At 35.0% G+C, this 22,384-nt stretch overlaps 2 protein-coding genes across 2 annotated transcripts in view; both read right to left on the reverse strand.

Annotated features, from left to right (window-relative positions):
• Window positions 1-7,967: 7,967 nt before the first annotated feature.
• Window positions 7,968-13,199, reverse strand: LOC129005381 (leucine-rich repeat-containing protein 26-like). Its single transcript, XM_054434250.1, has 4 exons — window positions 13,081-13,199; window positions 12,301-12,536; window positions 10,142-10,323; window positions 7,968-8,531 (listed from the first exon to the last, which is right to left on the reverse strand). The coding sequence occupies exons 1-4, from the start codon at window positions 13,197-13,199 to the stop codon at window positions 8,382-8,384; spliced, it is 687 nt and encodes a 228-aa protein (XP_054290225.1). The 3' UTR covers window positions 7,968-8,381.
• The window catches only part of LOC129005382 (chaoptin-like), a 28,972-nt gene continuing 19,674 nt past the window's right edge, over window positions 13,087-22,384 (reverse strand). The window contains exons 2-6 of the mRNA XM_054434251.1: window positions 20,816-20,978; window positions 17,951-18,086; window positions 17,000-17,110; window positions 13,810-16,267; window positions 13,087-13,339 (exon numbers count right to left, since the gene is read on the reverse strand). Of these exons, the coding sequence (XP_054290226.1) occupies window positions 13,202-13,339; window positions 13,810-16,267; window positions 17,000-17,110; window positions 17,951-18,086; window positions 20,816-20,978 (3,006 nt within the window). The 3' untranslated portion in view covers window positions 13,087-13,201. The remainder of the gene's footprint in view (window positions 13,340-13,809; window positions 16,268-16,999; window positions 17,111-17,950; window positions 18,087-20,815; window positions 20,979-22,384) is intronic.

The following is a 22,384-nucleotide window of genomic DNA, read 5'->3' on the forward strand; positions in this document are numbered from 1 at the left end:
AGTGGAAGAAGAATTATGAGTAAAGCTGTTTATTTTCGAGCATCTTTGCTATATTTAATAAATAGACATACGATCCAAATTTATAATGTTTTGAAATCTATTCGTCTTATTATTATGTTGCATATTTTATAGTCCCCACCTTTTTACAATGAAGATTTGATATTTATCTTAAACACAACATTTGGTCAGAATTTGGTGGGATCGACATGAACTTCGTACAACCAATGAATAAGATATATGAATAAGATATAGTTTTAGTTTATAGCCCTTGTTTGTCAAATTTAAGGTATGCACGCACGGATTTGCCATCAAACATTGGCATATAATTATCTACAGTATCACTCGGTTTATACGTAAACGAAATTTGCTCCCCATGTATTTCTTATGGGAGTTAAATTTTGTTTCTCTTTTCCGAGTTCATTTGGCTCTTCTACCCGACCGATTTTCATGATTCAGGTTTCAAATTGAAGGTATGCACGCACAGATTTGCCATCAAGCATCGGCGTATAATTATCTACAGTATCACTCGGTTTATACGTAAACGAAATTTGCTCTCCATGTATTTCTTATGGGAGTCGAGTTTGGTTTCTCTTTGCCGAGTTCGTTTAGCTCCTCTACCCGACCGATTTTCATGATTGAGGTCTCAAATTGAAGGTTTGCTCGCACAGATCAAGCATCGGCATATATTTATCTATAATCCCATTGGGCTTATACGTAAACGAAATTTGCTCTCCGTGTTTTCCTTATGGCAGTTAAATTTAGTTTCTCTTTTAAGAGTTAACTTGGCTCCTCTACCCGACCGATTTTCATGATTGAGGTCTCAAATTGAAGACGTGAAGTCTGTACATTACATATTTTCTGTCAATTTTTTTACTACCGGACGACCTCTAGTATAAATATGAACAGATGGTTTTTAGGTTTTTGGAATTGATGAAACAATCTTTAAATAATGGAAGCTTTAAATAAATAATTTTATCGTTTGTAAAAAAATGTTTTAAACATTCAAATGTCAACTGATTACAAATTTTCCACTAGAAAGGACAAAAACGTGTAATATGTTGACTTACAAGACCTATGAAATTCATCTAATTAGTCTGATTCAACATTTAATTTATTTAAAACTCAATGAAATAACTTGTATTGACTTGTTGAAGTAGAATTCTTCTCTTGGGAAATATATGTATATTTTATTGTAAAGAATGTTTCTAGTAAACTCTTATTTTTCAACCGTTTTGTACTGTACATAAAATTATTGTTTGGAAATGTAAAAATAGCTAATAACATCAAAGTTAATAATAATTAATATAATTTATATAAGTCACCATTGACTTAGTTCGTCAAACATGTGGACATAAGACCTCATGTAATGTAATGGAATTGGCTTGAACGTACAGCATGCGCCCGACAATTAAGACAGGCGTGGTTATAATCGAAAACCTTTTTATAGACTAGAAGGTCATAACGTGCATCCCTACTAGCCGATTGTAACAAGTTTGCTGCTTAGAACGACGTTTACAGTTCATTTGAGCTCCAATAAAGCTATTTTTTATTTGAATACCACTAGTTTCTTAAGATGGACATCTCAACAACATCCGAAATAAACACACATCATAAAGATTCCATCGAAGAGCTAACGAGAAGGATAAACCAACAAGAAGATGATATAAAAACAATTTTGTCAAGATTGGAAACCCTGCCGTCTCAAAACACTGCAGAACTTGAACCTACAAGGCAAGTTGGATCAGAAATGATTAACCAAACTACAACGATTAATATTGACGAGTATGATAATTCACCGTGTGATGGTAACTATTCCCCGCACTTGTACTTTCAAGAGTTGATTCAGTCATTGAGTCTACCAGGCATGAAGTTTCTCGTAGGGAAGAACCAGTCTTGGTTTCATACTTGCTTGTGGTTGTTTGTTCACATGCTTGCTTTATTAACAAGTTTGTCTCTCATCAAGATCGAGTATGACAGTTGGCAAAGCTCACCCGCTATAAAAGTATTATCGACCAACGTAACGTATGTCCACGAAGTTCCATTTCCCGCAATAACCGTTTGCTACCCACCAACCCTTAACGACAAATACAACTACTCAGGGATTCTTGAGAATTGTCTCTGGTGTGATGACGACGATGATTGTGTAATAATTGACGAAGAATGTAACGAAGATGAGTTTATGGCTTTTGCTGTTTCTTTTTTGATCTGTCCGGAGTTTGTGGAAAATAAAACAGTGTTCATGGGACGGAGCTCTATTAGAAATGAACAATTTTAACCCACCTCAGGAATTTCTTTGATCTTGGCGAGGTTTTCATATATCAATCCCGGATAAATGGTTCGACTTCGAAGAAGAAATTTGGATGCGATGAAAACGAATGCCAAAAGTGGTTATCGCCCTTAGGTTTGTGTTTTACTATCAATGGTCTCCACCACGAGGATATTTACAAAGAAAATGTTGTTACTACTATCCCGATGAAAAAGTATTCTTTCTCTGAGTTTGATTACTTAGGAAAACACTTGACTTTGGACAATATGATATATTTTGGAGGAAACATGAGCACGACACCAATATATACGACTGAAAAAAATTTAATTGATTTTAGTAGTGAAAGTAGTAGCATACTCAATCAAACTGCAAAACCTTGCTTAACTAATAACAACATACACAACTACATTGTAATCCACAACCCACTAGAAATCCCCTTCAACATTAGAAACCCTATCACAATGGAAGACATAATCCACAAAAGTATATCTATACTTCCCAACATTGTTACCTCAGAAAGCGGCCTTGAGCAGTATGATCCATCTGTAAGAGGGTGTTACTTTACGCATGAGAAGCCACTGTCAATGTTTAAACATTACAGTCAAGTGAAATGTGAGGCAGAATGTAAAGCAAACTGTTCACTCTTAGAGTATGACTGTGTCCCGTACTACTTGCCTAGACACAACAGTTCTATAAGGGTTTGCTTGAACCGTCGCAACCCTCTAAAGTGTGACTGCAGTTGTTTGCCAGATTGCAACTCTTTGTCTTATGATTTTGAAGAGACTGATGTTTTCGAACATTTTGTACTAAATATCGAAGTCTACTTTAAACAAAATAGATTCTACGACTCCAAGATCAGAGTCAATACCAACAGCCTGACTCAGTTCATGGCGTATTCTATTGGTATTGTTGCACTTTTCAACGGATTCAATGTCTTAGTTATCTTTGAATTGCTATACTTGCTTACATTCAAGCTATGGAGTTATGTCAAGGGCTATTAGCACTAATTGATGCATTGGATGTAAAAAGAGTTATTCAAATAAATATTTTCTCAATATTGTCATTTAATTTATCCTAATAGGATTATATAGGTATTTATTTGTTTGATTTTCCAAAAGAATCTTCCATATGCGAATTAAAAAGCTAAGGATAAGATTAATTATAACACTAAAATACCGTTGGTTCTAAAATTCCTAAATTATTTTACCATTTTGATATCAATTAAACAGTTTAGACCGGTGAGCTTTAGTAGTATAATATTTCATCACTAGGGCGTAAAGTGAGTCTTTCCGAGCTGAGTTCAACTATCACGTAAATGAGCGAGGGTAGAAAAGACACATTTGCCCGTGAGATGAACAGCCATATTTTCCGTCACATTGCACACGTTTTAAGAAAACTAAGATAGAAGATTGAAATTCTTTAAAAAAAATAATCTTCAAAACAACTTCCAAATTGTTTTCAAAGTTACTACTGCAAACAAACAGCTGTTTGGTAAGTGATTCAATCATTTTGCCTAGATTGTCTTGTACTACATTATACCGTCGATATGTTGAACTATGGACAAGAATGTAAATATACCATGGCTGTTTGTTGGTATTGTTGTTAATTAGAGTATCAGATTTATAATTTTAACAATCAATAGTTAAATATTTCATTTGCTACTGTGTTATTTTCAATTGATGTCCATTACAACTTTTTGTGGTGATCTAGGCAGATAAATAGATAGACTATTTCTTTATACATGTATTATATTTGTATCGCTTGTACATTGATAGAGTCTAACGTATTAGCAGAGCATAAAGAACAAAATTTAAATAAGAGCAACCCTTTTACTAATAGAGATTTTAAAAATATCCATTCAAACCAGCTACTTATAAGGGTTTTTTTACGCAACCCAAATTACAATTAAAACCTGTCACTGTTTACAAAAAAAATAGCTCATAGCCTCTCAGCCCGGTTTCCTTTACTTCATTAAATGTTTGCTGACATACGTTTTAAAGACATACACTTTTCGTGCCTAAAAGCCTCAGTAACCCTGCAGTTTGCATAGGCTCTGAATAAATAAAGATGTATTAATTTATACAGGCTATGAAATTAAATAGCGAATAAAGAATTGGTGAGTGGCAGGATTCGAATCCAATTCTTCTGTACGAAAGCCTTAGTGTTCTTATTATTGTTATTATTATTATTAATATCATTATTGTTTTTGTTATTATTATTGTTAGACCTGTCCTATCCTGGTATTGCTTTTTCAAAAACGAAATGCTTCAATAAATCAATTTACTTGCATAAGGATAACCAACCTTCACCACAGAGTGTACGGGATTGTTGAATGTGTCTCACGTTCAAGGTTGTGAAACACTAATTAAACACAACCCTCCCTCTACCAATCCTTACACGATATATTATGGTCAAAATCTTATAAAAAAGTACTAAAATATTCTCTTCTTGGGAAACCATAACCTTTATAGCCTAATACTTTTTATGATGAAGTGTGAAAACGATTTGTTGCGAAATCTTAAAAACGCATTTCCGTGTCCGCCTTGGTTTTGCAATCACTTTCAACGTCAAATAAATACCTTTGTTAGCCTATAAGTGTAAAGGATGTGTCTAGTAAATTCTTATTTCCAAACACTTAACATATTATTCACAATAGTTAGAATTCATAAATATTGTTAATAATATCAAATTAATCTTAAATATTTAATGTAATTTAATTAGGTCACGATTAACTTAGTTCTTCAAGGGTGTGTATGAAATGCAGTGCAATGTGTTGTAATATAATAGGTTTGTCCATACACGTCAAATCAATAATTTAAATAGGCGTGGCTGTAATTAAAAGCCTTATTACAGACTAGAAGGTCATATTGTGCAGAGTACCAGCATAATGTAACAAGCTTTCTGTTAATAAAGACGAGTTTGTTCGAGGAAACGACGTTAGTATTTCATTTAAGATCCAATAAAGGTATTTTTTATATAGACAAAACAAGACAAATTTCTACGTTTTTTAAGATGGACATCCCAACTACACCTGAAGTAAACAAAGATCAACAAAATGTAATTGAAGAAATAATCAGAAGGTTGATACAACAAGAAGATGATATAAAAGATATTTTGTCAAGATTGGAACCCCTGCTGTCTCAAAACACTGCAGGACTTGAATCTACAAGCCAAGTCAAATTGGAAATCATTGACCAAACTACAACGGTTAATATTGATGAGAATGATCATTCACTGCGTGATGGTAACTATTCCCTGCACTTGTATATAGACAAAATAAGACATATCTCTACGTTTCTTAAGATTGACACCAAAACAACATCCGAAGTAAACCAAGAGCAAAGAACATTTAATGAAGAGATAATGATAAGGATGAATCAACAAGAAGATGACATGAAAAAGGTTTTGTCAAGATTGGAACACCTTCCATCTCAAAACACTGCAGGACTCGACCCTACAAGCCAGGTTGAATCAGAAATGATTAACCAAACTACATGGGTTCATATTGAAGAGTTTGATCATTCACTGCCTAATGGTAAATATTCCCCGCACTTGTACTTTCAAGAGTTGGTTCAGTCATTGAGTCTACCAGGCATGAAGTTTCTCGTAGGGAAGAACCAGTCTTGGTGTCACATTTGCTTGTGGTTGATGGTTCACATTGTTGCTTTATTATCAAGTTTGTCTCTTATCAAGATGGAGTATGACAATTGGCAAAGCTCGCCCGCTTTAAAAGTATTTTCAACCAACGTAACTTATGTCAACGAAGTTCCATTTCCCGCGATAACCGTTTGCTACCCACTGACTCTTAATAGCAACTTCAACTACTCAGGGATTCTGGCAAGATGTTTTATTTGTGGCAACAATGAGGAATGTGATTTCAATGAAGAATGTAGCATCGATGAGAGGATGACTCTAAAGGTTTCTTTTGCGATTTGTCCGGACCTTGTGGCAAATAAGAAATTGTGGATGGGATGGTCTATTAGACACGAACATTTTTCAACCCACTTCAGACATATTTTTAAACTCCATGATGTTGACATATTTTATTATGGTGCTGGATTTGCAAAGTTAGGATGCGACAAAAACGAATGCCAAAAGTGGTTATCACCCTTGGGTTTGTGTTTTACTATTAATGGTCTCCACCACGAGGATATTTATAAGGATAATGTTGTTACTTCCGTCCCGATGAAACGGTATTCTTCACCTGGTTTTGATTACCTAGGAAAAGACATGAATTTAGACAATATGATATATTTCGGAGGGAACATTAATACGACGCCAGTATATATGACTGAGCACGATTGGACTTCAATTATTAGCGCAAGGAATTACATAATAACCAATGAAGGTTCTGAGTCATGTCTAACTAATGGCAAAACACAAAGCTACATTAACATCCACAACCCACTGGAAATCCCCTTCACCATTAGAAACCATATTACAGTGAAAGACATTACCTCCAAAAGTATATCTATTATTCCCAACATTGTTACTTCAGAGAGCGGCCTTGAGCAGTATGATCCATCTGTTAGAGGGTGTTACTTTACGCATGAGAAGCCGCTGTCAATGTTTAAACATTACAGTCAGATGAAATGTGAGGCAGAATGTAAAGCAAACTGTTCACTCTTAGAGTATGACTGTGTACCGTATTACTTGCCTAGACACAACAGTTCTGTAAAAGTTTGCTTGAAAAAATGCCTTCAATTGATGTGTGACTGCGGTTGTTTGCCAGATTGCAACTCTTTGACTTATGATTTCGAAGAGGATTTTTTGGAAGAAAACCCATCTGATTTACCAAATTTATATTTCCGATTCAAGCGAACTAAATTCTACGACTCAAAGATCCGAGTCAGTACCAACAGCCTGACTCAGTTCATGGCGTATGCTATTGGTATAGTTGCAGTTTTCAACGGTTTCAATGTTTTAGTTATCTTTGAATTGCTATACTTGCTTACATTCAAGCTATGGAGTTATGTGAAGGGTTATTTGCACTAATTTATGTATTTGATGTTAAAGAGTTATTAAAATAAACATTTACTCAATTTTGTCGTTTAATTTAACCTCATAGGATTATCATGTAATCAGACAAGTTGAAATTCGCTTAGTCTGCAGGTTTGCTGTGGCGGGGGTATTTCTTTTTAAAACATAACCAATATTCAGTGTATCATCTTTCTATATTGGCGTTTCTTTACTACTAGTAGGTTTACTTTAAGTTTCTTAACCAAGGCCAAACTACTTTTTAAAATTAACAATTGCATCTACGTTTATCTCCTATTAAATATCTCGTACATACAAATATTTAAATTCATAACATTTACTAAAACCAGGTTTATGTTTGACATCTTCTTGGCGAGAACTCTGGTTTGAAGAACTGTAAGATTTCTTAAAAAAATGTATAATTTGGAAATTTACATGATTTTGTTCTTATATTTTTAACTGTAAGTTTCTATTTAGGAAAACTTGGATAGCTCGTCTTGAAAATACTATTTATTCACATTTATAATATTAGTAAGATATTGGATGTCGCAAATTTATGTCAGTGTGAAATATGTTTATTAATTTTAAATCAGTTCTTATAATAAGTTTAATAGATTCCTAATAAGTTATTAGATTTTATGAGCATAAGGTAAAAACCTCACAAGACAAATACTACGATAGCAAGATAAAATCGACTTTGTCAAAAATATTAAATAAGTCAACAACAATTATTACAAATTTTATTTACACTTCATTACACCAGAATGTACACAGTATATACAAACAATGTCATTATACTATATTATGTTACAAATACAACCAACAGTTTCTATAGTGAGCTTAACAGTAGTGTCAAATGAACGTAAGGGTTGGAATCCCTCGTAAAAATGTGGTCTTGCATTGACCATCCCTCAAGTTTTGACTCTAGATTTAGAAAATCACTCACATCAACACCATGAGTCTTCAACCTTTTTTGTTCACAAAGTCGTTTAATTGATTTTATTTCAACTATAATATGAAAATAATAAAAAGTCACTGATAGCAGGACGGTGCAAGCACAGAATAAAGTCCTAACCGTTAGGCCATTATTCTGAGGTGTAAGACATCAATGGCAGTCTTTGGCGTGATCAGTGATGTTTCAATGGCCTCCGTTGGGACCCATAACTGTCACAGAAAGAATGAGAGTAGTTGAAATCAGGGCAGTCGTAGACAGCAATGAGACTTTTGAAAGCGGAGCCTGACTCAGAGCACTGGCCTGGCAGCTTGGGTATAAGCTAAGGATCGGCACCTAAAAAAACATTGTTATCACGTTATCAATGTTTGGGTACAACATTTTCTACAAACAAATTTATCTTAAACGGTATTAGATTTTAATTACTTAAAAAATACACTATAATAAAAATTGGAGTAAACACATCTACCTCATTGTATTAGAAGTATGGTACTGAATTGTGATCAACAATTTCCTTACGGAATATGATACTATTTTTTAACAAAAAATATTTTGTATACAGGGTGGACGAAAAGTCCAGGGATGGTTAAATATTTAAAAAAGTAATAAAGATAGAGCTTCAGAGCTTGGTACACAGTTACTGGGCTTTAAGATCATTCCAACACGTTATTCAAATATGTACTACCTCTTCAGGGGGATGGTCCGCTAGGAGTTTGAAGAAACACCTATACGTAAGCATAGGTTGATATGCACATCAAATTAAAGGTTTTTGTTAGTAAAATACAATACTACAAACCCGAACTCAAACGGACAACCAAGTCAAAAATCACAGCTATTCAAAGATGCACTGAATTTGCATTGCTACTATACGTTACCTCCTCAGGGGGACACCCTCTAGAAGTTGGAAGAAAGTCATAAACAAATGCTTAGGTAGATATGTACATAAAACTACAGGTTCTTAATAGCAGAATATAATGACACAAATTTGAGCTTAAAAAAAATACTGAGTATAAAATGGCAGCCGTCCTAAGATTCAAAATGACAGATTCAAGAAATCTTTGAACGGCTGCCATTTTTGACTCAGTTGTCCGTTTGAGTTTAAATTTTCGGCATTGTATTCTACTAGTGAACAACTTTAATTTGAATTACCTAATCCCACTTGCATGATCTATTTAACACAGTACGAAATTCCTTACCTGTCTACCAGTAGACGGTTCAGTACAGACTGGCTCCCGTGACGTCACCAGCACATGTTGTGCGACATCTAGAGGTGCTTAGTTCAGTTGTAGTGTACATATACATACATCACAACGTTCCTTACCTGTCTACCAGTGGACGGTTCAGTACAGACTGGCTCCCGTGACGTCACCAGCACATGTTGTGAGACATCTAGAGGTGCTTAGTTCAGTTGTAGTGTACATATACATACATCACAACGTTCCTTACCTGTCTACCAGTGGACGGTTCAGTACAGACTGGCTCCCGTGACGTCACCAGCACATGTTGTGCGACATCTAGAGGTGCTTAGTTCAGTTGTAGTGTACATATACATACATCACGACGTTCCTTACCTGTCTACCAGTGGACGGTTCAGTACAGACTGGCTCCCGTGACGTCACCAGCACATGTTGTGCGACATCTAGAGGTGCTTAGTTCAGTTGTAGTGTACATATACATACATCACAACGTTCCTTATCTGTCTACCAGTAGACGGTTCAGTACAGACTGGCTCCCGTGACGTCACCAGCACATGTTGTGCGACATCTAGAGGTGCTTAGTTCAGTTGTAGTGTACATATACATACATCACAACGTTCCTTACCTGTCTACCAGTGGACGGTTCAGTACAGACTGGCTCCCGTGACGTCACCAGCACATGTTGTGCGACATCTAGAGGTGTTTAGTTCAGTTGTAGTGTACATATACATACATCACAACGTTCCTTACCTGTCTACCAGTGGACGGTTCAGTACAGACTGGCTCCCGTGACGTCACCAGCACATGTTGCGCAACATCTAGCGGCGCTGTGTGCAACTGTAGAGTCTCCCTCAGCCATCTTCTCTGCCACATACCCAGCCAGGCCATGCCGCAGTCACAGACCCAGGGGTTGTCACTTAACATGAGTCCTCCTGTATTGAGAGGCAAAACTTAAGTATGAGAAACTCCCCATTTACTTAAGTATATGTACACAGCCTTAGTTGTAGTGAAGAAAATAGTTAAGTAAACTGTATATATCTGAATCACACCCTTAGTTAAGCTAATAGCTAACTTAATAATAATTCTATACAAAAGAAGGTATAATGGGAAAGAAGTTTCCAGGAAATTTTATTTAGTTTAATATGGAATAGCTAATCAGTGACTGCAATGTTAACACCAGCTGCTGCATAAACCATAGCAAGATAATACATTTTGTGTAATGTAATAATGTATTTTGATACCATTGGTGAGTCAGTAGTGCAAAATAGAGATAAATGGTAGCGCCACAGACTTTGGGCCCAAGGCAGCATTGTCAGAGGTTCGGTTCCTGGTACCTGCCACTACTTTTTATTAGTACAGTTAACCCTTGTACTGTACCAGCTCAAACTTTGGACAATTTAAAGGATTAAAGATAAAAAAAAATTAAGGTTGTAAGTATTACATTTTTTTATTTAAAATTAAACTCTATTTACTTTCCTTCAGAATTTTTTTTAATTCACACATAGTAATACTTGTCTACCAAATGAGTACTTTGATTATTATTGAATTTGATAATACAGAATATAAAGATAGTTTTGTCTAATTTTTCAAACCTACCATTATATATAGTGATCTATAAAATTGTGTGAAGGCATCTTGATAATTTTAGGTACATTAATAAGTTAATTATATTTTATATAATTATAAACAAAATCCAGACAAATTGTTCCAGTAATAAATCGAATAAATCCAGTAATAAATCGTTGTTTATAATTAATTCATTTACAACAATATTTTAATTAAATGAACAAATATCTTTCGTGTTTATGTTAATAAACCCCTCGAGTGACCAACTCATTATACTCCACTTGTATTTATGGGACAAGAGGTAAGTAGACAGTGGAGGATGTATTTAGCTTTAAGCTGTTCCAAAACAACAGCTTACCACAAACAATATTTTAAAGAGGACGAATTTCCGTTGTTTTAATTCTAACCTTAATTTGAGATAAATTCACTCAGTGGGAGTAAACGAACTGTGTGTGAAAAAAAATACTAACTAGCCTAGTGAAAGTGGTTATTATTTTCTGTTATCAAAATGTGTCAAAACTATTCAAAGTTCATTTTCCTCCGGTTTGTCAATTCTATATTTGACATTCTATTAGGGCCTATTGACACAAACACTTAAAATGAAACATACTACTTATTAACAATTCGTTAGTAGGGTAACGTAAAACTGATGGGCGTAAATTACACAGCAATAGTTTGTAAGAAGGTTGGTGGCCAGAATCTTTAATTTGCCCGTCCATATAGGTCTCGGCTGCGTGGAACCATTGACTATATACTATATCCATGGTATATAGTCAATGGTGGAACGTATCCATCAAAGCAAGGGCGAAGTTTGCACTTCACAAGGGTGAACTATATGGAATACTTTATACTGTAATTTGAAATGGCGACCATACGAATGTATGCATTTTAGGCCAAGTATGAATGGGGAAGAGTGTAGGAAAAGTGGCGTGATCTTGTAGTCTAGTTACTATGGCCGACATATTCTTTAGACACAGCTGTTAATTAATAGCCCATACAGCCAATGGCAACTAAGGGACATACAGTTTATAGTCCAAACCACATGTTTGCCTTGTAATTAACGAGTTGGTCTAGTTATCAAGATAGTTCTGCGGATAGTCGTAGTACTCACTACGACGTATCCACACCAGGGAGTATCGCATCCACAGTGCATGCCTATAAATATCCGAAATTCGCGACCTAGTAGTTGGATTACAGGACGACGCCACCGTCCCAGTCAGAATTTAGTGATAAGTACCTTTCCCCAAACCCCACGACATCACTCGGAAGTTGTTGAAGTTCGCAACAACGAGTGCACTTGGGATGTATTTCTGTATGCAGACATTTGTTTTTTTTTAACCTACCGCTAGCCACTCTAGTTCCCATCAGCTGCCAATCTGTAGCGTTGGTGTAGATCACGGCAGGACTTAGGGATGAGAGGCGGTTCCCCCTTAGATCGACAGACAGCTGCGACAATGAGGCCAAGGGGGCGAACACACCGACTGGAAGGTCATCCAACAGGGTTCCGACAACACCGAGGTGAAGAGAATGACGGTTCACGGCTAGAGTCTGGAACGCATCTCTGCGTACCCTGGTCAACCTAGAACAGTTGGTGCAGTTAACTTTATCAGAGTTTTTTATTTTGTCATTCACGTCCTAAGACGGTAAGCTATAGCCTGGATCCAGTTACACATTAGGTAGGCCTTATGGGTTGTGGCATTACCACTTGGATCAAATCCATTGGCGATTTGCTGTATTTGAGCCGGAACTTTGTTACTACAAAATACTTTGATAGTCCTAATGCATATTATGTAGTTTTGAGTTTTAACTTAAAGTATTTGTAGTAGTAGTTCTAGTAGATTTTAACTTATTTTTTATTCTACGTCTCACTCATCAACAACCCTGTATATAAATTACCTGTCCTTCCAGGAACAATTTGCATACACATTCTTTGCCTCACTTCACATACAAGGGTGCTAGGTTTCAACCAAAGAACGGATTCGCACATATTTATGCCTAAGCCAAGAGGGCTGTGGCAATATCACTGAGATACAATTCATCTGTGATTGGCAGGATTTGAGCTATAGGACCTTAACCCCTACCACTTTAAATACATACTAGAGACGGAAAATATTCAAACCTGCCAGATATCTGCAAGTAGTTGAGCCTCGGCAGACTGATGTTGTGAAGCTGGGTGGACAGTTCTGTCTCCAGAATCTCCAATGTCAAGGACTGGATGTTCAGCGTCTCTGTGAGTGGCCATGGTCAGCTTGAGACATGGAGGGTCATCAAGGAGGGCAGCACCGAGAGACTTCCGGAGTCCACCCTCTCTAGATCCGGTAGATCCGTCAGTACTAGAGACTCCAGGTGGCGCAGCCCGGACAAACTGGTGCTGTTGATTACCTGGAAAGAGAGATTACCTTAGAGTTCATTAATCGTGTAGGTGTTTTATATGTAAGGTATTTGCACTTTATTGATGAATACAATATTTCTTTTTGTATACAGTTTTTATAACATAGAATACCTGTATGTTGCAGTGTTTTATCTGTTGCAAGGCAGGGAACTAACCCGGTGTGATCAATCAATTTCGGAATATATGCTGATGGTACTCCTAAACTCTGTTCACACCAACTGTTCAATCAAGTGTAATGTGAGGGGGTCGTCATGGATGAGCAAAGCGAGATCTGGGGTAACTATTGAGGTCATAATAAGGTTATATTTTATTAACTTTTATACTATTTTTCATACACGTTTTCTAAATCAGCTTTTTTGACTCGTATTTATCACAATTGAATATTTATAAATTTGTTGTATAGAAATAAAATCACTTAAATTTAAAACGTAGGGGGTTGTTACAGTCTGGATTCACATACCTTAATGGGGTTGGTGGACAGGTCCAGTTCTTTGAGCAGCGGCAGCCTGTACCACACTTGTTGAGGAATCTCACTTAAATGATTGGCCTTCAGCAGTAAAGTCCGCAGCCTGGGCAGTCCGTCACCACTGGTGGGAGGAAACTCTTGGATGAGGTTGTCCGTGAGGTTAAGCTGAACCAGAAGAGGAAGTTTCAACGGAGGAACACTCGTCAGCGACACCGAAGACAAGTCCAGCCTCCTCAACGCAGGAGTAAAGTTAAACAAGTCCCTATATTTAACTCTGAGGGGATTCGAACATATTCTAAGATTGAGCAAATTGTTAAGTCCACTAAACACATTCGTTGGCAAAATCGTTAGCCGGTTATTACAAAGATTGAGCGTCGTCAAGTACGGAATCTTCCGAAACACGTTGTTTTCCAGATACTCCAAATAGTTGAAAGACAAGTCTAATTCTCTCATTGTGGATTTCACATTTTCTAAGTCAGGTACGTGTAAGATCTCGTTGTGGGATAGATCTAGCTTTTCTAACACGGTGTTCTCAAACATTTTCGCTGTCACTGATTTCAAATGGTTGTGAGCGAGACGGAGTACTCTAAGGCGAGTTAGGTTAGAGAATAAACCTGATTGAAGGAATTTTATTTTGTTAAACGATAAATTTAAGATCTGCAGTTCGTGCAGACCAAAAAAAGTTCCTCGGCGTAACTCGTCGATATTGTTGTGATTCAACGTCAACACCTGAAGGGATAAGTTATTGAAGACGTTAGGACTCAAACCTCCTATTTTATTATTGCCTAAATACAGTGTTCTTAAATACCCACTTAAAAGTTGAAGCAGTTCACTAGGGATGTCTTGAATTGCGTTGTGAGACAAATCTAACGACTTCAACTTCATAAAAGGTTTCTTATAGGTACAATAAACGTCTGTGATCCTATTATGAGATATGTTCAAAGTCATCGGATGGAATATAGACGTATTGATAAAAGCATCGAATGTAAAGTATCGCAAATCGTTTTGTTGCAAATCCAGTCTTAAAAGCTTTGGAGCGTTGAAAAACGCTTGTGGCGAAATCTTAACAAGATTATTGTTAGTGAGTAACACGGTTAGTAAATTCGGCAACTCTTTGAAAGCCTTCTGGTCAATATACCTTATGTAGTTCCCAGTCAGTACAACTGTTTGCAAAGCCGACAGCGAAGAAAACGTTTCGGTCCCAATTTTTGTTAGAAGGTTGTACGCAATTCTGAGGTCTCTAAGATGTGTGTGTATAAGAGAGTTGAACATACCTTCTGGGAGGTAAGAAATCCGGTTGAAGTCTAAATTGAGATATTTAAGGTTTCCAAATGTATACAATGATGTCCTATGCATTTCTCTAATGTTGTTGTTGTCAACTGAGAGCCACAGAAGGGAACTCAAAGGTCTTAAAGCATCCTCAGGGAATTCTTCCCCAATGAGACCAAAGCTTATTTCCAAACTCTCTAATGTTCTAGCAACGTCGATGAACGCATGAGGTTCCATATCTTGGATTTGATTGAACGACAGACTGAGTTCTCGCAGACTTTGTGTGTGCCGGAAAAGATAGTTGCTTAGGTACGATATTCGATTGTTCATAAGGAGTAGCGTATCTAAATGAGCGCCCCAGCCATCGAAGTCGTTTGAGTTTATCTCAGATATTTGATTATACCCTAAATTAAGATGGGCCAATTGTCTTAAATTTTTAAAAGCTTCATGAGGTATATGATAAAGTCTATTCCCTGATAATGAAAGTGCTTTCAGGTGTGCAGCAAAAGTCCTAAAGTCAGCGTCTTGTAGTCTTGAAATTTTATTGTTCGCCAAATATAAAAACTTCAACACTCTCAACCGAGTAAATACATTTGCGATTGATTCGATCATGTTTCCCTCCAAGTCAACGTACTCCAAACTGTCTTCTAGTCCTGCAAACACGTTCCCACTTATATTCGTGAGTCTGTTGTGTCCTAAAACAACTCTTCCTAGGTTCAAGCTTCTGAAAGTGTAATCTCGTAGTAGTTTTATATTGTTAAACTCCAAATTAAGGTCTCTTATGGTGATAGAGTTGTTGAACCACGTCGATGGCAGATCGGTCAACCTGTTTTCGCCAAGGTCCAGTTTGTCCAACATCTTCTTCTTTCTGAAGGAGTACGGAGGTATTCTACTGATGGCGTTCCCGCGTAGAAATAGTCTTGCCAGGTTGGTCATCTGATCCACTGTCCGCACTGGAATGTCTGCAAGTAGGTTATGCTGAACACTCAACGTGTGTAGAGAGACTGGTAGACTTCCTCGCTGGACCGACCTCAGCTTGTTGTGGTCCAAGGTTATCCACTCCAGGTGAGTTAGATTACGTAGAGAGAAGTCCAGTTCGTGTAGATCGTTCTCCCCCAAGAAAAGGTTCGTCAGGGTTGACGATAGAAGACACCACTGTCGAGGCAGACCAGTGATGGAGTTTCTGGAACAGCATTTGATTTTCGTCATTAGTAAATCTTTTCGTCATCATTTAGCCAGTAGTTAGCATAGATGAATCTCAGATTTTCTTGAACATCTATTTAAAATATTTACCCGTTCGGTATATTCAAAAAATCATGTAATAATTGTAAAAAATATTTTAACAATAGCAACAAAAGATTAGATTAAAAACAAACGCAAGCAAAAGCGAATATACGATTATATATATATTTTTTTAATAGTAATTTTTTTGTTCTCTGCACCAATATAAGTGACTGTACCGAATTAACTTTACTAGTTCATACTTTTGATAACAATTTATTATTACTGAGTATTTCTTTCACTATTTGTATTTCTTCCAAATGCATTATTACCGTTTCTGTAATGGGATTGTAACAAAGACTCAATATGTTCAACATTTCTTCGTAGGTGAGTCGGGTCACAGAAAACATACTACTGTCGGGTACACAATTTTACAATATATACCCCCTAGTGATACATCAAATGGCTGGTCTCACTTTAAGAAATTGCTTTAGATGAATATCGTTGTATTGAATAAATTCAGATTTTAAAAACCTAAAAGAGAAATATGGATAAGAGTCGGTCATATTTCTATCTGGATCAGTATTTGGGGCTTCTCCTCAGCAATTTCGACTATACATTTTGTCGGTGAATTTCAGGTATCATATGCTATCTGAAATATATGTAACAGTAATAGTTATAAGTTCAAACATACCCAAACAGATTGATCCAATAGAGACCAGTAAGTGAGCACAACGCCCCCAAAGGTACCTCCTGCAGCTGATTATGGCTAAGGTCCAAGGTCCTCAAAGTGGACGACATACTCCTGTTAACAGAGGAAACAATTAATTAACAATCATATGTGGTGGAAGGCAGTTGATCGGGTTTACCAAACAAATTTTGGGCTTATGGCATTACAAAAAATCAAACATCGACATATAAATGTGATTGGTGGGGTCTCAACCTGGGCTCACATTGTAACACATAGAATAGCACGTCTCTGAAATTGTAAAACTTTTATGCTGCAAGACACCTTCTTGGTAAAAGTTACTGAACAAATAATTAGTAAATGATCATCGCTCTATTATAGTACATTAAACAAAATGAATAATGAGCAGTGAGTTACGAACTACGAACTAAAATAGTATAAGCTGTACTCTATAAGTAGATACAACTATTTGACCTATCAACATAATAAGTTATATAGTTAAAACGAGTAGCCAAATTGTAAAATTAGAACAAAGTTTTCTCCATTTTAAAATCAAACCTTTTTAGCTTCCAAATTACTGCATTATACTTAAAATAGCCAACAATACCTGCAAATACAATTGTAATTCTTGTCTAGATCAACAATTATAATGCTTCAGTCCGGTCACTTCACTTATCTCAATGTTTATTTATTCATTACGTGTTTCTTTAAGTATGGCTGTTTAATGTTTCCTTATCTCGTGTGTTTGTTGATTATTAAACTCTCTTGACGTCAACAAAATAATTTTAAAACATCGCTATTTGTGTTGATGATGGTCCAGATCATGAACCGAAACTAGTTGCCCCTAAAGCAACTAAGGATTGCTATATGCAGGTATTGTAAACTTTTTTAAGCGGTTTCCAGCATATTATTATTTGTATGTACAGCCTAAAGGTTAAAAAGGTGTTGTATACTAACGTCAGGGAGTTGTTGGTGAGGTAGATGATTTTGTTGGTGACCAGCCTCAGCGCCTCCACACTGGCACCGAGGTCGTCTAACACTTCTAAACCAGAGTCTACGATGTCTACATGGGACACCTCAGAGGGTGGGAGATCTAAACATGAAATTTATATGTAAATTTTTGCTACATACCTCTATATACAGGGTGAATCAGACCACCAGTGCACATACTTTAACGGGACGCTTGTGTAACTCACTGACTCACTGATACACATGTTTACCCACTTCTAGAATAGCTAGGGAACTGAAATGTTTTGGAGGTCCATCCCGGTACTAAACTACCCAGAAAATCCCAAAATGTAACATATTCAAATTATAACCCGCCCCCCCCCCCACAAAATGCCCTTGAATCCCCTTTTTTAAACGCATTTTTTTACAAGTATAGCTCAAAAATGGTAAGAGATTTGAACGAATTTTCGTAATCAGGAATAACATTTTCTACAAGACACTATTATTTTTTCGAAAATCTAACTCCTTCACCTTAAAAATAACACTCTACTTCTAAAATTTTTAAAATGTCTTGGATTTTCAACGTATTTTTTAATTTTTCAAATAACCTTTTGGACATATGTAATTATTTATAATTTAAATGATCCCAACATTGAATGAAAAGTGCCTAAGTGACATAAAAAATGTAACCCACAAAAAAATTTAAGGATTTTTTATAAAAAAGGTAGTTTCTTTTAACCTTTGTTGGGCCAAACCGTCGTGCACGTGTGGTCATATTCACCCTGTACAGCATTATGATTATGTATTACATTAAAATGATGTGCACTTCTGTCTTACAATGACGCAAAAACATCTACGAGGTTTCTGAAATTTGACACAAATTAATAATTAATAAATAAATAATTAATAATTAATTAATTTTGGCACAAATTGATTATGTGCAGAAGATGTCGTTTTAGTTTGGTAGCTGATGGATATAGTAGAGAAATGACAGAGAATGTGATAATAAGAAGCTTTCTAATTGCTAAATGGAAAAAAAACACTCATATGCCACACTAAATCCCATTATTTCTCCTTCTAGAGACACCATTCATTATGAAAGAACGCCATGTTCTTGAGTCAGAGGGGATAATCAAAAAGAATATTTTTGCAACCACTATAACCAAACAACAAACACAAAAAGAACAAATGAGAAAATAAACATCGGTTGTAAGACTGTGATCGTTGAAATCAAATTATTTATATTTGTATTTTATCCATATTGAAACCAGACTACAAAAATATCAATAAACATATACATCAAAATGTTAAGTTTAGTAATATATAACATATTCCATAAAATTTTATCATTAGAAAGTGGTTATATATATATTTTTTTTTATTTTAACACGTAAGCTTTTACATTTCCATACTTTTAAAAATTTCAAATCTCCCGTTATGTCTGCTCAAATGCGATGAAGAAAAAACTGAAATTATTTACTTTTGCTGTAAAAATATTACAAAACTATTTTCAAAAGGCATAAAAAAATATAAATATGGAAAATTGTAAAATGTATCTTAAATTGATATATTTTGGGGAAAAATCAATAAAAGCATTGACTTTGTGAGTGATACTGCACCAAGAGCCCCATTTTAATGACAGCTTAAAATATCCGCTCCACTCATCTTTCTAATAGCTCGAGAACATTACAGAGTCAAGGTATTAATCCTCCGCCCCAGGGATGCTCTATATAATGAATTTGCATTATGTATAATCACCCTGATTCTGCACGAGCAATGTATGTACATACACAACACTTAACTGGCTGTATACATATATAAACCTCTGCAGTTGCATTGTATAATTAGTTCTAAAGGAACGTGTTATTTTATCTTTGTACCCTTGTAAAGCGGTAATATATGGGACCAATGAAATACGCAAGACCAAATTATTTTAGAAGAATGCATTTACAAAGTGAATGAAACAACTTAATAGTATTTTAGTGTTCATATAACGTTTAATGACTATAAAACAATAGTATAATTTTTAATGAATAAATGTTTGCCAACATGTTAATAGAGGTATCGTTGGAATTTGTTTATATTATTGGTTCATTATAGTTTTAAAGACGGTTGTATTTCAAAATCTTAAATGAGAAACAATTGACTTGAAATTTCATCTTGTGAGGATTTTTTTTTAAATTGTGGATCTGTTTGTTTTATTTGTTTTTGTGTGCATGTTTTATTTTCTGTACCAGGAATCTTTACACCATTAATTTTGAAAGAGTATTGTAGCTACTTAAACTTGTACATTGAGTATCCATATAAACTTTAACGTTGAAGTTACAAACATCTTCAAAACCAGAGTAATTATACTACATCAAAATGTTCACTTGGCAATACATCTAGGCTACATAACCTTATTATTGAAAACTATTGATCAAATTTAAGATTTAGATAGTATACAAAACATTCCCATAATAAACAACCTAGGAAATAGAAAAAAATATATTATTTTTTTTTACAATTTGTATAGAAATCTTTCTCAAAATACTTAGGTCTGACTGTAGTTTGTGTTTATATTTAATTTTGTGTTTCGGTGCTATTATTTATTTGGATATTTGTGTAAAGACACGGTCTACCCTGGTCTTGAGACTATCTAACGTTAAATTAGATCAAATTATAATTTATTCATACATTCAGTATTATTTCATCAAACGTGTGAAATAAAGAGTAAGCAGTGGTTACTGTCCTGAACTTCGGGGCTTGAGGAACGTTTTATTTCAAAGAAGTATTTAATTGAGCTCAAGACTTTCCCTTAAACGTTTGTGTTACTCTTCATACAAAATAATACAAACACAAAAAACAATTTAACTTTGTAGAAACCAAACGAACCTGGGGATTTGGAGAACGGCACCCCCATACAGGAAACATCTCTGATGGTATTGGCATCTGAATATCTACAGGAACACATTGGGTTGAAACTGCACGGGGTTGGGTCCTGGCTGCCAATGGAGCTTAACATGAAAAATACCAGCAGCACCACTAGCAGCATAATCTGGAACAAAACAAATCTATTTAACACTTAGTCAATAATGATATAACATGTTATTAGTGGTTATATACATTGTGTTCATTGGTAGGTTAAACCCTAAGGGAAATCAGTAATGGATATAAAATGTATATTTAATATATATATTAATAAATTATTTTATTTTATAAAAGATAAAATAAAAATCATATATTTTTACCTGTTTATTACTAAAATGTCGTTTATTTTGACTTCTTAAAATTACAGTGTGTATTTTTTAAACGCAACCCAATTTCAAAGTACTGTGAGACACATTTTAATGATTAAACAAGCTTTTTTATATGTTGGTATCCCTGATTCCTTTGCTTAATTGCCGATCCAATGATATACATTGCTGCATAGCTATATACAAGGCTTATTGTTATTGAGGATTTATTTTATAAGACTCATCATGGCGTTTCTCCAATATTTAAGAGTTAGAATAATACTTTTTGAAGGTTTCAAATTTAGTTTCCAGGTGTGGTTCTAGTAAATCAAATATTATTGACATATACAAATTAAAGGACTTATTTATGTCGTATTTACAATTATTTACCTTAAATTATCATCGATAGATTCCATATTATTTGAAATTAAAATAAAACGTATTGTAGTTTCCTAAACTGATATAATGTTGAGTCACTTTAGATGTATACCTTCAAATTGTATATATATAAAACAGAGATATGGAACAAATAACACTGAAACGATAAACGTGTTATTTCATTCGTACTACTTTATACTAAAAATGTTTGAAAGAAACAAATTTTTACCTAATAAGATAACGTCCCCCTCTAAAGAAATCAAGCTCTTGACAGCAACACATTTCGTCTTCTCAAGTGAACATCAACGGTTTCTACTTCCATCGTATTTTATTTTTTAATTTGTACTGATTTAAAAAATGTCATAAGCTATTAAGATTCCAATAAAAAACCTACTGTGGAAGTTTCCCGGTAGCATCAAACCTAACCATACTCATTAAAAATTGTATCATTTTTTTAACAGGGAATATATCTGACAATTTTAAGGATATATTTTTATGAAAATCCAACCAGGTAAAGTAAAATTGGCCTAGTCCGTAGGTTTGCTGTGACGAGGGTATTTTATTTATTACAAACATACATCTTCACACTTTTAAATTTAACAAAAAACAAACATTTTAAATATAAAGGCATTCTACAATAATCAATAGTATTGCAGCTTATTGTTATTGAAAAGTAGTGTAAAAGTAATCAACAGTAAAAAAGAGAACATTTTTTTTTAAATCTGATTGTACGTGTAAAAATATTCATTCCATAGATTTTATGTATTTCAATTGTTTTCCAAATTATTATTATTCCCGTCATTAATATATTTAAATTTTTAATTGTGCTTTGTAGACATGGTAATAAGTG

This window comes from Macrosteles quadrilineatus, unplaced genomic scaffold, assembly GCF_028750875.1.
Source record: "Macrosteles quadrilineatus isolate MER2022 unplaced genomic scaffold, UCM_ALF_1.0 Scaffold_20__1_contigs__length_2534061, whole genome shotgun sequence".
Taxonomy (NCBI): Eukaryota; Metazoa; Arthropoda; class Insecta; order Hemiptera; family Cicadellidae; genus Macrosteles; species Macrosteles quadrilineatus.

Excerpts from the sequence above, each read along its gene's own strand:
- LOC129005381 (XM_054434250.1), bottom strand. The coding sequence starts at position 13,199 with ATGGCCACTCACAGAGACGCTGAACATCCAGTCCTTGACATTGGAGAT. Across the intron at positions 10,324-12,300 it reads GGGAACTAGAGTGGCTAGCG|GAGGACTCATGTTAAGTGAC; the intron begins GTAGGTTAAAAA and ends CTCTCAATACAG. Across the intron at positions 8,532-10,141 it reads AACCGTCCACTGGTAGACAG|GTGCCGATCCTTAGCTTATA; the intron begins GTAAGGAACGTT and ends ATGTTTTTTTAG.